The 13,374-nt window shown below is 40.6% G+C and overlaps 2 protein-coding genes across 2 annotated transcripts; both read left to right on the plus strand.

The window, feature by feature from the left end:
- The first annotated feature begins 1,667 nt into the window (after positions 1 to 1,667).
- LOC115732209 (probable LRR receptor-like serine/threonine-protein kinase At3g47570) lies at positions 1,668 to 7,422 on the plus strand. Its single transcript, XM_030662867.2, has 3 exons — positions 1,668 to 4,215; positions 4,316 to 4,726; positions 7,271 to 7,422. The coding sequence occupies exons 1-3, from the start codon at positions 1,668 to 1,670 to the stop codon at positions 7,420 to 7,422; spliced, it is 3,111 nt and encodes a 1,036-aa protein (XP_030518727.2).
- A 1,382-nt stretch (positions 7,423 to 8,804) lies between these two features.
- On the plus strand, positions 8,805 to 12,136 carry LOC115737936 (probable LRR receptor-like serine/threonine-protein kinase At3g47570). The gene is made up of 2 exons (XM_030670371.2): positions 8,805 to 11,493; positions 11,742 to 12,136. The coding sequence occupies exons 1-2, from the start codon at positions 8,805 to 8,807 to the stop codon at positions 12,134 to 12,136; spliced, it is 3,084 nt and encodes a 1,027-aa protein (XP_030526231.2).
- Positions 12,137 to 13,374: the final 1,238 nt, after the last annotated feature.

The following is a 13,374-nucleotide window of genomic DNA, read 5'->3' on the forward strand; positions in this document are numbered from 1 at the left end:
AGATGCAAAGTCTCAAGAGAAAGCAATGCCCGCAGTTACAGCATTCTCTTGCTAGAGATGTTCACGGGACTATATGCCACCGATGACACATTGAGAGACAATTTGACTCTTCACTTTGATGCGGCATTTTTGGCTGAATGAGTGCAGGAAATGATGGACCATATTCTGACTCAGGAGAGGGCGAGTCATTCAGACTCCTGTATTCCTCAGCGTTGGCTCTCCGAAAGTTACGATGATTATTGACTAATGTCCATAGAGAATCGCACCTATTATTTAATAACGCTTGCTCATCGGTTTTTTGGGGGGGCATTGGTTGACTTGAAGTCAACACATGGAAAACCATCTGGATGGATCCATCATCCATCCCTTAATCCACGCTACGTGGAGAAAGAATCCCATGTACAGAGTCAACTCCCTTTTTAGTTTCTTGACCAACTTCATCCGGGAAAGTGGATTCCATGTATTTTAAGACGACCATGCACGCAATGAAAATCTAATTAGGACTTCCATTCTTGATCTTGATACCCACGCAGGAGACAATTTCGATTCTTGATCGTGACTTCGACGCGGACACAATTTCTGTATTTTCCCATATATTTCGTCCGGCTCGAGTTTTATTCACGGACTCAAACTCGAGACATATTTTAACAAAGTCACGGCATTCTCTTGCTAGAGATGTTCACTGATTATATGCCACTGAATTCGATAATATATTGAGTGATAATTTGACTCTTGTTTTGTCGGAAAAGTCCCGCGACGAAAGATCTTTCACCATCAAGCGTTGAGCTTTCGGATTTATTATTTTAAACGGGCCTTTGTAGCGATTCCGGACAGGAAATAAGAGCAAATGTCAAAAATGAAAGACGGAGCACTAAGTCAGTGCAGGAAAGTAGATGCTTGATAAGATAAATTGCAGAGCAAATTGATAAGTGTTTATTTGTTGATTGATTGATCCCTAATAAAGATCTATATCCGACCGTTTATCGACTAGTACAAGAAAAAACCATCTCTTGCGGTTTCTCCACGTGCACACTGTCCTGAAAATCCCGGATTTACTTTGGTCACTGCTCTTCTTATCCTTTAAATGGTTTAAACATTTATTATCTGTTTCACAGGCCAGTAGTGGTCTTCATTTCAATCCAAGCCACTCAGGTTTCTCGCATATCTTCGCCCTTAATACAGCAGGGAACTTCCTGCTCGGATTCCATTAACCACGCGCAATCAATCATAATCATAAAAAATTGTGGGACCTGCAGATCGACGATTGTAATTGATCCGCGAATTCGATGGTTGTAATTGATCTTACCCATGGCAGCCCGGATTGGACCAGGTCCTAGGAAAAATTCCGCCCCACAATACACGCTGATGGATATTTATCAGATTGACTCTCTTGCGTATATGACAAGACAAAAATCTTCCCCGGTGGCAGAAAAGAGCTTAAAAAAGCTATAATTCTCTTGACAGTTTCCATAAGCACTGAACCTGCCTCTTGTTGCTTCTCGCCTTGCTTCCTTGGACTTTGTCTCATGAAACTCAGAGGCGTTAGTTTTGCAGAGTTTCAATCATGCCACTTGCTTCTTGTTATTGCTCTTGCACTTTGCTTATACCAAGTCTCCTCCTCCACCAACGAAACAGACAGAATCTCCCTTCTCGCATTTAAGACCGGCATGACCGCGGATCCTTTCGGTGTGCTCGACTCATGGAACCATAGCATTGATTTTTGCCAGTGGTACGGTGTTACGTGCGGCCAGAGGCACCGCAGGGTCACAGTCCTAGACTTGTCATCACGAGGACTCTCCGGCCCAATCTCTCCTCATATCGGAAACCTCAGCTTCTTAAGGAAATTGCAGCTCCAAAACAACAGTCTCCATCATGAAATCCCTCAGCAAGTCGGCCAGTTGCGCCGCTTGCGTATCCTCCAATTGAACAACAATTCATTGGTTGGCGAAATTCCCACAAACATATCGGGTTGCTCAGATTTGATCGCCCTCTGGCTTGGGATCAACCAACTAACTGGAGAAATTCCTGGAGAGCTTGGTTCATTCCCGAAGTTATGGCATTTCGACTTGTTTGGTAATAATCTGACTGGGGGTGTGCCTTCCTCCATTGGGAACTTATCTTCACTGGAGACCATTCAATTAACCCAGAACAACTTGGGTGGGAGCATTCCCCAAGCTCTAGGCCACCTGGCAAATTTGCAACTCATGGCCTTTGAAGGAAATAGATTGTCGGGTACGATTCCATCTTCGTTATTCAATCTCTCTTCGCTAATTGTGTTCGATATTGGAGGCAACTTGATACAGGGTACTCTTCCAGCAGGCATAGGCCTCAAACTCCTAGATCTTGAATTTTTCAGCGTTCCGGGGAACCAAATTGAGGGGCCGATTCCTCCCTCAATATTGAATTGTACGAAGCTAGACGTACTTCAACTAGCATTTAACAAATTTTCCGGGAAAGTACCTTCTTTGAAAAATTTGTACAGGCTTCGTTGGTTCCAAATCTTTTCTAATCAGCTTGGAAGTGGAAAACCCAAAGACTTGAGCTTCCTTTGCTCGTTAACTAACAGCACCAAGTTAGAGTACGTGGGTATTGGAAAGAACAAGTTTGGTGGGGTGTTACCTAAATGCATAGGTAATTTATCCATCTCTCTCAAAGGCCTTTCTTTAGACGAGAATCAAATATCTGGTGAGATTCCAGAAGCAATCGGGAATTTTGTCAACCTGGAATCATTGTGGATGGATGTCAACCAGCTTTCAGGTGCTATTCCCCCCAATTTGGGGAATCTGCACAATCTGGCGAACCTGAAATTAAGTGATAACAACCTAGGAGGGACTATTCCATCTTCTTTTGGAAATCTAACCAAGCTGATTCAACTATATCTTGGTGGAAACAACTTTGATGGGCAAATTCCTTCACAACTATCAAATTGCCGGTCTCTCGATTTGCTTGATCTGTCTAATAACAATCTCAGTGGTGCCATACCCCCAGAGCTTGTAGGTCTCTCATCATTAGCGATTATTTTGAACTTGTCTCGTAACCATTTGACAGGAGTTTTACCCACAGAAGTCAACAACTTGAGAGCTTTGACTACATTGGACATCTCAAACAATTTGTTGGTAGGTGAAATCCCAGGAAGTTTAGGTGATTGCATTGAATTGACATCATTGAGAATGGGGGGCAACTTCTTCCATGGGTCCATTCCTCAATCACTCAAATCGTTAGGAGGCCTTGAAGAGCTAGATCTTTCACGAAACAATTTGTCAGGTCACATTCCAGAATTCTTATCGTTATTTCGTTCCTTGAAACTTTTGAATTTATCGTTCAATAAATTTGAAGGCATGCTACCACGTGAGGGAGTCTTTGAGAATGCTACCTGTATTTCTATCATTGGGAACAATGAGCTCTGCGGCGGACTACCAGAATTTCACCTCCCAACCTGCATCTCCAAAAGCTTCAAGAGCAGAAAGATTAATGTGGTGATATTGTCCACTTCTATTGTTTTCGGAGTTCTTGGAATAGCTCTTTTTCTAGCTTTTATATATCTCTACTGGTTGAAGAAGAAAGTAAATGAACCAATTTCAAGTTCAATGGATTGTTCACCTCCGAACATATCTTATGGAACACTCCTAAAAGCAACCGACGGTTTTTCTTCAACGAATTTGATCGGAGTTGGAAGTTTTGGTTCTGTTTATAGGGGCATACTCGAGGATAATGGAATTGCCGTTGCTGTGAAGGTGCTTCATTTAGTTCGTCACGGTGCTCTTAAGGGCTTCATGGTCGAGTGTGAGGCATTAAAGAACATCAAACATCGAAATCTTTTGAGAATACTAACAGTTTGCTCTAGCAGTGATTATCAAGGAAATGATTTTAAGGCCTTAGTTTATCAATTCATGGACAATGGAAGCTTGGAAATGTGGCTACACCCAAATGCAACATCATCTCATGGGAATGAGCATCCGAAAAAGTTGAATTTTCTTCAAAGGATCAATATTGCTATTGGTGTTGCTTCTGCGCTCGATTATCTTCATCACCAGTGCCACATCCCCATCATTCATTGTGATATAAAGCCAAGCAATATCCTCTTAGATGTCGAGATGGTCGCACATGTTGGCGACTTTGGATTGGCGAAATTCCTTCTTGAATCATCCCTCGATACTCTAGCTAATCAGATGAGCTCGGTTGGTGTTAGAGGGACAATCGGTTATGCTCCACCAGGTAATCTCTCTACTTTCTATTCTGCTGACCTGAGCTCCACATTCTTTTTGATGATCAGCACTCCTAATTTGATCTGCACTATGATCAAAATGCATGGCAGAATATGCAATGGGATGCGAGGTCTCTAGAGAAGGCGATGTCTATAGTTATGGCATCCTCTTGCTAGAGATGTTCACAGGATTGAGTCCCACCAACGAGAGATTTTCAGATGACTTCACCCTCCATAGTTTTGTCGTAGCAGCTTTGCTCGAACGAGCTGTAGAAATTACGGATCACATTTTGCTTTTAGAAAGAGAGAGTACTTTCAACCTCAATAGTCCTCGGCATTGGCTTTCTGAAAGCAATGGCTTATTTCAAGAGTGTTTGGTTACGGTATATAAAATTGGAGTCGCTTGTTCCCATCAAGTGCCTGGAAGACGGATGAGCATCAGTAGTGCTGCAAATCAGCTGAAGAAGATTAGGGGAAAAGTGTTAGCGTTGGGTTTTCGTGAACAAGATGGAACTACTGCAGGTATATGATAAGTTTCTTAACCTCTCTCTTGTCTCAAATATTTAGTTTTGCATATGATAGTGCAAGCGGACATGTAAATCTGTAGCAGAGTAGAGAATCGACGATGCATTTTCATTAGAAGGCAATAGTTGATTGTCATTCCTTACCCGTATATGTATCTAGCGAGAATGTTCCCTGCAGTACAGAGTCCTTTTAGTAATATCTGTTAAAGTCTGTCTCGAGTTTGAGAACATGGATGAAGCCCGACCCAAATCAAGGATCGAGAAAGTCTGGCCGTATAAAGATTGTCCAAATTGGACTTTGAAAATGTATAGCTGGAGAGAAATAGTTATCTCTGTTTAAAAATAATAGTCGATTATGTCATTCCTCATCTGCACAGATTATTGCACTAGCATGTGGCCCATGATGCAGAGTCTTGAGCATTGCTATGATATCTCAAAATACTCAGTTCTTTCATGGGTATGAAGCTCATTTAGACGAATACAAGTTAATCAACTATTGGCTATTTTTCAATTGATATCCAACGATCAAGCTTTAACGGTGTGTGGAAGTTGATTCACATTAGTCCTAATATGTCTCCTTCATCATCGTGAATTTATGTTTTTCACCGTGCAAATCCTAGCTTTTGTCCAGGCTTTCTAACTCGGCGGAGTGCATGGTTTCTTTCTGCAGCTTCACGAGGAACCGCCATGCGTCGCTGAAGTTGTGTGAGACTGTTGGAGATGAGCAATGTCACAGTCTAGCCAAGTATCGGTTTCAGCTTCAACCTAAATAAGCAAATCCTCTGTTTCAGATTCAGCTTCCTCGTATGCATTAAATTGAGAAACAGATCTGGACGATTGATACGTGAAGCAGGAACTCTGCAATAATGGTTTATTGGCATAACTAGCTAGTCTATCACAATTCTGAGGATGGAATTTGTGCTATTTGTGTTTTTCTAATGAGGAATGGATCTGCAGCTGCTATTTCTGAAGTACGCCACTTTCTTTACTCTCAATTTGCCAAAATCTCACCTTCTCTCGTTCATTCATTTCATTTCTTATCATGATAGAACTTTGTTCAATTAATAAAAAATGTGTTGCTAGTGTCTGCTAAAAATTCTAGCCAACCAGAAATCACCGGCACATGTGATCATGTCCTCATCAAGAAAAACATTAATCGCCTTAAGACTAGAATAAACTCAAGGCATTTCGTTATGATGATGGAAAAACTGTCCCAAGGTTTGTGATTCAATTGCAAAATCGAAAAGAAATTAGGACTGAATTGACAAAAATGTAACAGATTTAGAGCTTTTTGGATAATTTTCCCCTTGGTAACTATAGATGTTGAATGACACTTAATCATTTATGTTAACTAATAAAAGAATAACAATGATGAAATCTCGTGATATAAAAATGTGTGATTTCTTGTGTATAGATGTTTGCGCATGAATTTGTGCGATTGCTTCATGGGGCGTGAACATTTGTCTAGGTTCGTTATTTGAAGCCTCATGCCAGATTATTATCGGTGAAACTTTATTTGACTCATTAAATATAATATTACCTAGCATGATTATAAAATGTTGTAATCTACTACTCATTTTTATAGTACTGAAAATATTCAATTCCATAGTACGTCTATAAAATAGAATATGGTTAATACATATGATTCTAAGATTTCGTAAAATCACCGTCAACTTTTCAAAAAGCTTAAACGATTAGATGAAAACGTGATTTAATATAAAATATTCTATCACCCATTCTTACACTTAGTCTAGCCTTTTTGCCTACTACCAAACGTGAACATATTTAATTAGGGAGGCAAATGAAGTTTTGAAAGATTTGAACTTAGTACTTAGGCTATGATACTATGTGAGATTTCGTGGGACTACTACCAATCTCTCCCTCATACATCGGGCTCCGAGTCGGAGCAATAATAACAATGTGTATCTTTCGTGTGACTATAAGGTCCAGACTTATTGGTAACACAAGCTCTAATATTAGGTGAGATTTTTTAGGACCTCTACCAATTATTCAAAAAGATTAAGCTGTTGTCAGTCAAGAGATCTTTAGTGCCGACAATGACTAGCTAAGCAATCAACAACGCTTTGCTCATCAGTCTCCGGCTTATTTTCCAAAATGGGAGGACTTCAGGATTTTGGGGGCATTAGTTGACTTGAAGTCAACATCTGGAAAGCATGGAGAAAAGAATCCCGTGAACAGTGTCAACTTCTATTTGGCCGTTGTATTTTAATACAATATTGCACCCAATCCAATGAAATCCAAGTAGGATTTCCATTCTTGATGTTGATTCCAACACGAAGACACTCTTTTCTCTTGATTGTGACTTGGACGCGGATACAATTTCCATACTTTTTCGTCACATTTTATCGGGATTGCGTTTTCTCTACGGCCTCAAAGTCGAGACCTATTTTAACACACCTCCTTCATCTTGTTGCTTTCTTTGTGTATATGATACACTGACTTCATCTATATCCTCCCCCACCTCTGTCCGATATAATTATTTTTTAATTTCCCTCTTCATTGTGATCTAAATGTGTGACAGAATATGCAATTAGATGCGAAGTCTCAAGAGAAAGTAATGCCCGCAATTACAGCATTCTCTTGCTAGAGATGTTCACGGGACTATATGCCACCGATGACACATTGAGAGACAATTTGACTCTTCACTTTGATGCGGCATTTTTGGCTGAATGAGTGCAGGAGATGATGGACCATATTCTGACTCAGGAGAGAGCGCGTCATTCAGACTCCTGTATTCCTCAGCGTTGGCTCTCCGAAAGTTACGATGATTATTGACTAATGTCCATAGAGAATCGCACCTATTATTTAATAACGCTTGCTCATCGGTCTTTTGGGGGGGGGCATTGGTTGACTTGAAGTCAACACATGGAAAACCATCTGGATGGATCCATCATCCATCCCTTAATCCACGCTACGTGGAGAAAGAATCCCATGTACAGAGTCAACTCCCTTTTTAGTTTCTTGACCAACTTCATCCGGGAAAGTGGATTCCATGTATTTTAAGACGACCATGCACGCAATGAAAATCTAATTAGGACTTCCATTCTTGATCTTGATACCCACGCAGGAGACAATTTCGATTCTTGATCGTGACTTCGACGCGGACACAATTTCTGTATTTTCCCATATATTTCGTCCGGCTCGAGTTTTATTCACGGACTCAAACTCGAGACATATTTTAACAAAGTCACGGCATTCTCTTGCTAGAGATGTTCACTGATTATATGCCACTGAATTCGATGATATATTGAGTGATAATTTGACTCTTGTTTTGTCGGAAAAGTCCCACGACGAAAGATCTTTCACCATCAAGCGTTGAGCTTTCGGATTTATTATTTTAAACGGGCCCTTGTAGCGATTCCGGAAAGGAAATAAGAGCAAATGTCAAAAATGAAAGACGGTGCAATAAGTCAGTGCAGGAAAGTAGATGCTTGATAAGATAAATTGCAGAGCAAATTGATAAGTGTTTATTTGTTGATTGATTGATCCCTAATAAAGATCTATATCCGACCGTTTATCGACTAGTACAAGAAAAAACCATCTCTTGCGGTTTCTCCACGTGCACACTGTCCTGAAAATCCCGGATTTACTTTGGTCACTGCCCTTCTTATCCTTTAAATGGTTTAAACATTTATTATCTGTTTCACAGGCTAGTAGTGGTCTTCATTTCAATCCAAGCCACTCAGGTTTCTCGCATATCTTCGCCCTTAATACAGCAGGGAACTTCCTGCTCGGATTCCATTAACCACGCGCAATCATAATCGCCAAAATATGTGGGACCTACGGATTGACGATTGTAATTGATCCGCGAATTCGACGGTTGTAATTGATCTTATCCATGGCGGCCCGGATTGGACCGGGTCCTAGCAAGAATTCCGCCCCACAATACACGCTGATGGATATTTATCAGATTGACTCTCTTGCGTATATGACAAGACAAAAGTCTTCCCCAGAGGCAGAAAGCGCTTCAAAAAGCTATGATTCTCTTGACAGTTTCCATAAGCACTGAACCTGCCTCCTGTTGCTTCTTGCCTTGCTTCCTTGGGTTTTGAGTCATGAAACTCAGAGGTATTAGTTTTGCAGAGTTTCAATCATGCCACTTGCTTCTTGGTATTGCTCTTGCACTGTGCTTATACCAAGTCTCCTCCTCCACCAACGAAACAGACAGACTCGCCCCCCTCGCATTTAAGGCCGGCATAACTGCAGATCCTTTCCGCGTGCTCGACTCATGGAACCATAGCATTGGGTTTTGCCAATGGTATGGCATTACATGCGGCCGGAGGCACCGGAGGGTCACCATCCTAGACTTGTCATCACGAGGACTCTCTGGGCCAATCTCTCCTCATATCGGAAACCTCAGCTTCCTAAGTGAATTGCGGCTCCAAAACAACAGCCTCAATCATGAAATCCCACCGCAAATCGGCCAGTTGCGCCGCCTGCGTATCCTACAATTGCACAACAATTCACTTGTTGGCGAGATTCCCAGAAACATGTCGGGTTGCTCAGACTTGGTCCTCCTCAAGCTTAGGTTCAATAAACTAACCGGAGAAATTCCTGGAGAGCTCGGTTCATTTCCGAAGCTACTGCAGTTCGATTTGCTTGGTAATAATCTGTTCGGGAGTGTGCCTTCAACCATTGGGAACTTATCTTCACTGGAGATCCTTTTTTTAACCTTGAACAACTTGGGTGGGAGCATTCCCCAAGCTTTTGGCCACCTGGCAAACTTGCAAGTCATGGCTTTTGAAGGGAACAGATTGTCGGGTACGATTCCATCTTCGCTACTCAATCTCTCTTCGCTAATTGCGTTTGATGTTGGAGACAACCAGATACAGGGGACTCTTCCTGCAGGCATAGGCCTCAAACTCCCAAGTCTTGAATTTTTTAGCGTTCAAATGAACCAAATTGAGGGGCCGATTCCCCCATCGATATCGAATTGCACAAAGCTAGACGTACTTCAACTAGGACTCAACAGATTTTCCGGGAAAGTACCTTCTTTGGAAAATTTGTGTAAGCTTCGTATGTTCCGAATATATAAAAATCAGCTTGGAAGTGGAAAACCCGAAGACTTGAGCTTCCTTCGCTCGCTAAATAACAGCACCAAGTTGGAGGTTGTGGGTATTGACGCAAACGCGTTTGGTGGGGTGTTATCTAAATGCATCGGTAATTTATCCATCACTCTCACAACATTTTCTTTAACCATGAATCAAATATCTGGTGAGATTCCAGAAGAAATTGGGAATCTTGTCAACCTGGAAGTATTGTGGATGGAGCTCAACCAGTTTTCAGGTGTTATCCCCTCCAATATGGGGAATCTGCACAATCCAGGGACAATAGAATTAAATGATAACAACTTAGGAGGGACTATTCCATCCTCTTTGGGAAATCTAACCAAGCTGATTGAACTATATCTTGGTGGGAACAACTTTCACGGGCAAATTCCTTCACAACTATCAAACTGCCAGTCTCTTGATGTGCTTGATCTATCTAGTAACAGTCTCAGTGGTGCCATACCCCAACAGCTTGTAGGTCTCTCATCATTAACAATCATTTTGAACTTGTCTCGTAACCATCTAACGGGAGTTTTACCCACGGAAGTCAGCAACTTGAGAGCTTTGACTGCGTTGGACATCTCGGACAATTTGTTGGGAGGTGAAATCCCCAGTAGTTTAGGGGATTGCACTGGATTGACATCACTGAGGATGGGGGGCAACTTCTTCCATGGGTCCATTCCTCAATCACTCAAATCGTTAGGAGGCATTGAAGAGCTAGATCTTTCACGGAACAATTTGTCAAGTCACATTCCAGAATTCTTATCGTTATTTCGTTCCTTGAAACTTTTGAATTTATCGTTCAATAAATTTGAAGGCATGCTACCACGTGAGGGAGTCTTTGAGAATGCTACCTGTATTTCTATCATTGGGAACAATGAGCTCTGCGGCGGACTACCGGAATTTCACCTCCCAACCTGCATCTCCAAAAGCTTCAAGAGCAGAAAGATTAATGTGGTGATATTGTCCACTTCTATTGTTTTCGGAGTTCTTGGAATAGCTCTTTTTCTAGCTTTTATATATCTCTACTGGTTGAAGAAGAAAGTAAATGAACCAATTTCAAGTTCGATGGATTGTTCACCTCCGAACATATCTTATGGAACACTCCTAAAAGCAACCGACGGTTTTTCTTCAACGAATTTGATCGGAGTTGGAAGTTTTGGTTCTGTTTATAGGGGCATACTCGAGGATAATGGAATTGTTGTTGCTGTGAAGGTGCTTCGTTTAGTTCGTCACGGTGCTCTTAAGAGCTTCATGGTCGAGTGTGAGGCATTAAAGAACATCGGACATCGAAATCTTTTGAGAATACTAACAGTTTGCTCTGGAAGTGATTATCAAGGAAATGATTTTAAGGCCTTAGTTTATCAATTCATGGACAATGGAAGCTTGGAACTGTGGCTACACCCAAATGCAACATCATCTCATGGGAATGAGCTTTCGAAAAAGTTGAATTTTCTTCAAAGGATCAATATTGCTATTGGTGTTGCTTCTGCGCTTGATTATCTTCATCACCAATGCCACATCCCGATCATTCATTGTGATATAAAGCCAAGCAATATACTCTTAGATGATGAGATGGTTGCACATGTTGGCGACTTTGGATTGGCAAAATTCCTTCTTGGATCATCCCTCGATATCGTAGCCAGCCAGATGAGCTCAGCTGGTCTTAGAGGGACAATTGGTTATGCTCCACCAGGTAAAATCTCTCTCTCTCTCTCTCTCTCTCTCTCTCTCTCTCTCTCTCTCTCTCTCTCTCTCTCTCTCTCTCTCTCTCTCTCTCTCTATATATATATATATATATATATGCAAGAAAGTTTACTTTCCTACAAGTTATTTGCTATGTGAAGTTTGGTAGCAAATGATTACTCTTATAGTCCTATACGTATTACCTTCTGATGAACAATATTCCAATTTGATATGTACTATGATCTAAATGTGTGGCAGAATACGCGATGGGACGCGAGGTTTCAAGAGAAGGTGATGTTTACAGTTATGGCATTCTCTTACTTGAGATGTTCACAGGGTTAAGTCCCACTAGTGATACATTTAGAGACAATTTGACTCTTCATAGTTTTGTCGTAGAAGCTTTGCCTGAACGAGTGCTCGAAATTACGGATAGTGTTCTGCTTCAAGAAATGGAGAGCCATTTAGGCCTCTACAATCATCAGCATTGCCTTTCCAAAAGCCATGGTATATTTCAAGAGTGTTTGCTTATGGTGTATGATATTGGAGTTGCTTGTTCAAACAAAGAACCCGGAAGACGGATGAACATCAGCGTGGTTGCGAGTTTGCTGCATCAAATTAGGGAGAACCTCTCTGCTCTGAGTTTACATGGATAAAATGTTTTATCTTAGCATATTTAAACTAGCTCAAGGCTATGGTGCACACATCCTTGAATACTGTTGGTTTACTTAAAACTCTGTTCTGGTGCCATAGTATTTCAAATGAATCCAGATTTGCTTCTTCTTCTGTTTTTTTTTTTTTTTTTTTTCATTTGTATCATGCTCATAAAGATGAATTGCGATCAATCAGCTATTGGAAATCTTATTCAAAGGAGAGCTTGTTTTTCTGCGGATTGACTAGGATTGGCTGCTGTTGCTTGATTTTTGCAGGTTGACTAGGGAAGTCAATGTCAGGAATTGATCTCTGTTCCTAAAGCTATGTTCTCTTAGCTACATGCAATACTGTTGCTCTAGTGGGTGAAATAAGGATGTGTAGCTTTTGGATTCTCGGCACTTGACGTACATAGCAGGAATATCCGAGAATGCATCAATCGAGTAACATTCTTGTTTCTCTGTTTTTTTTTTTTTTTTGTTCTTTTATTCTTCGAAACAAAAAATGAACAGAAATTTGTTTGTGCACGTCTGTTAATTTTTCTATTCTCCGAAATAGATTCTGGCCAGCGAATAGATTTAGAATAAAAACAAGATGTTAAAAAAATGAGAATTGCTTTCTTGACAGTTGTGCAATCTCAACCGTAGATCCACAGAATATCACCGCATGTTTTGCATAAAGAACTCATGATTGGAAGATCATGTAGTCGAAAATAACTAACAGTATGTCAAATTATCGGGCTAGCAGCTTCTAAAAAAATCTACTGTTTTGTTCCCCGAGAACAAAAAGAGAAACAATATCATTTTAGTAAAACAATTTAACCCGACCCGATACCCGACTTGCATATACCTAAGTCGTCGGGTCGGATCGGGTTGGTCCAAGCCGATTTCAAGTCTTTTTTTTTTCTTTTGCAGAAAATCATTTATACTTTTGGCATCCTTAGTATACTTGTCATTAAAATAATGTCAACATGAAAATAAAATAATCAATTTTATTTCTTTTTAATTTTTTTGTTAAGATTTTTCTTCCAGCACCTTCGGATACATTTTACGGAAAATGCACCGGAAATTCGTATGCTGAAAGAATTGACAACAACGGAAAAAAATTTAAATTCATATTTGAATCCTTTGCATCTACATATATGAATTATATTAATACTTGAGTTTTTTTAAGTCCTATTTTTTGTTTGTGGGACGTGGGTGTGGTGGGAGTCGACAAAGAGGGCTTAGCTATATATTATCGA

This window comes from Rhodamnia argentea, chromosome 2 (assembly GCF_020921035.1).
Source record: "Rhodamnia argentea isolate NSW1041297 chromosome 2, ASM2092103v1, whole genome shotgun sequence".
Lineage (NCBI taxonomy): Eukaryota > Viridiplantae > Streptophyta > Magnoliopsida > Myrtales > Myrtaceae > Rhodamnia > Rhodamnia argentea.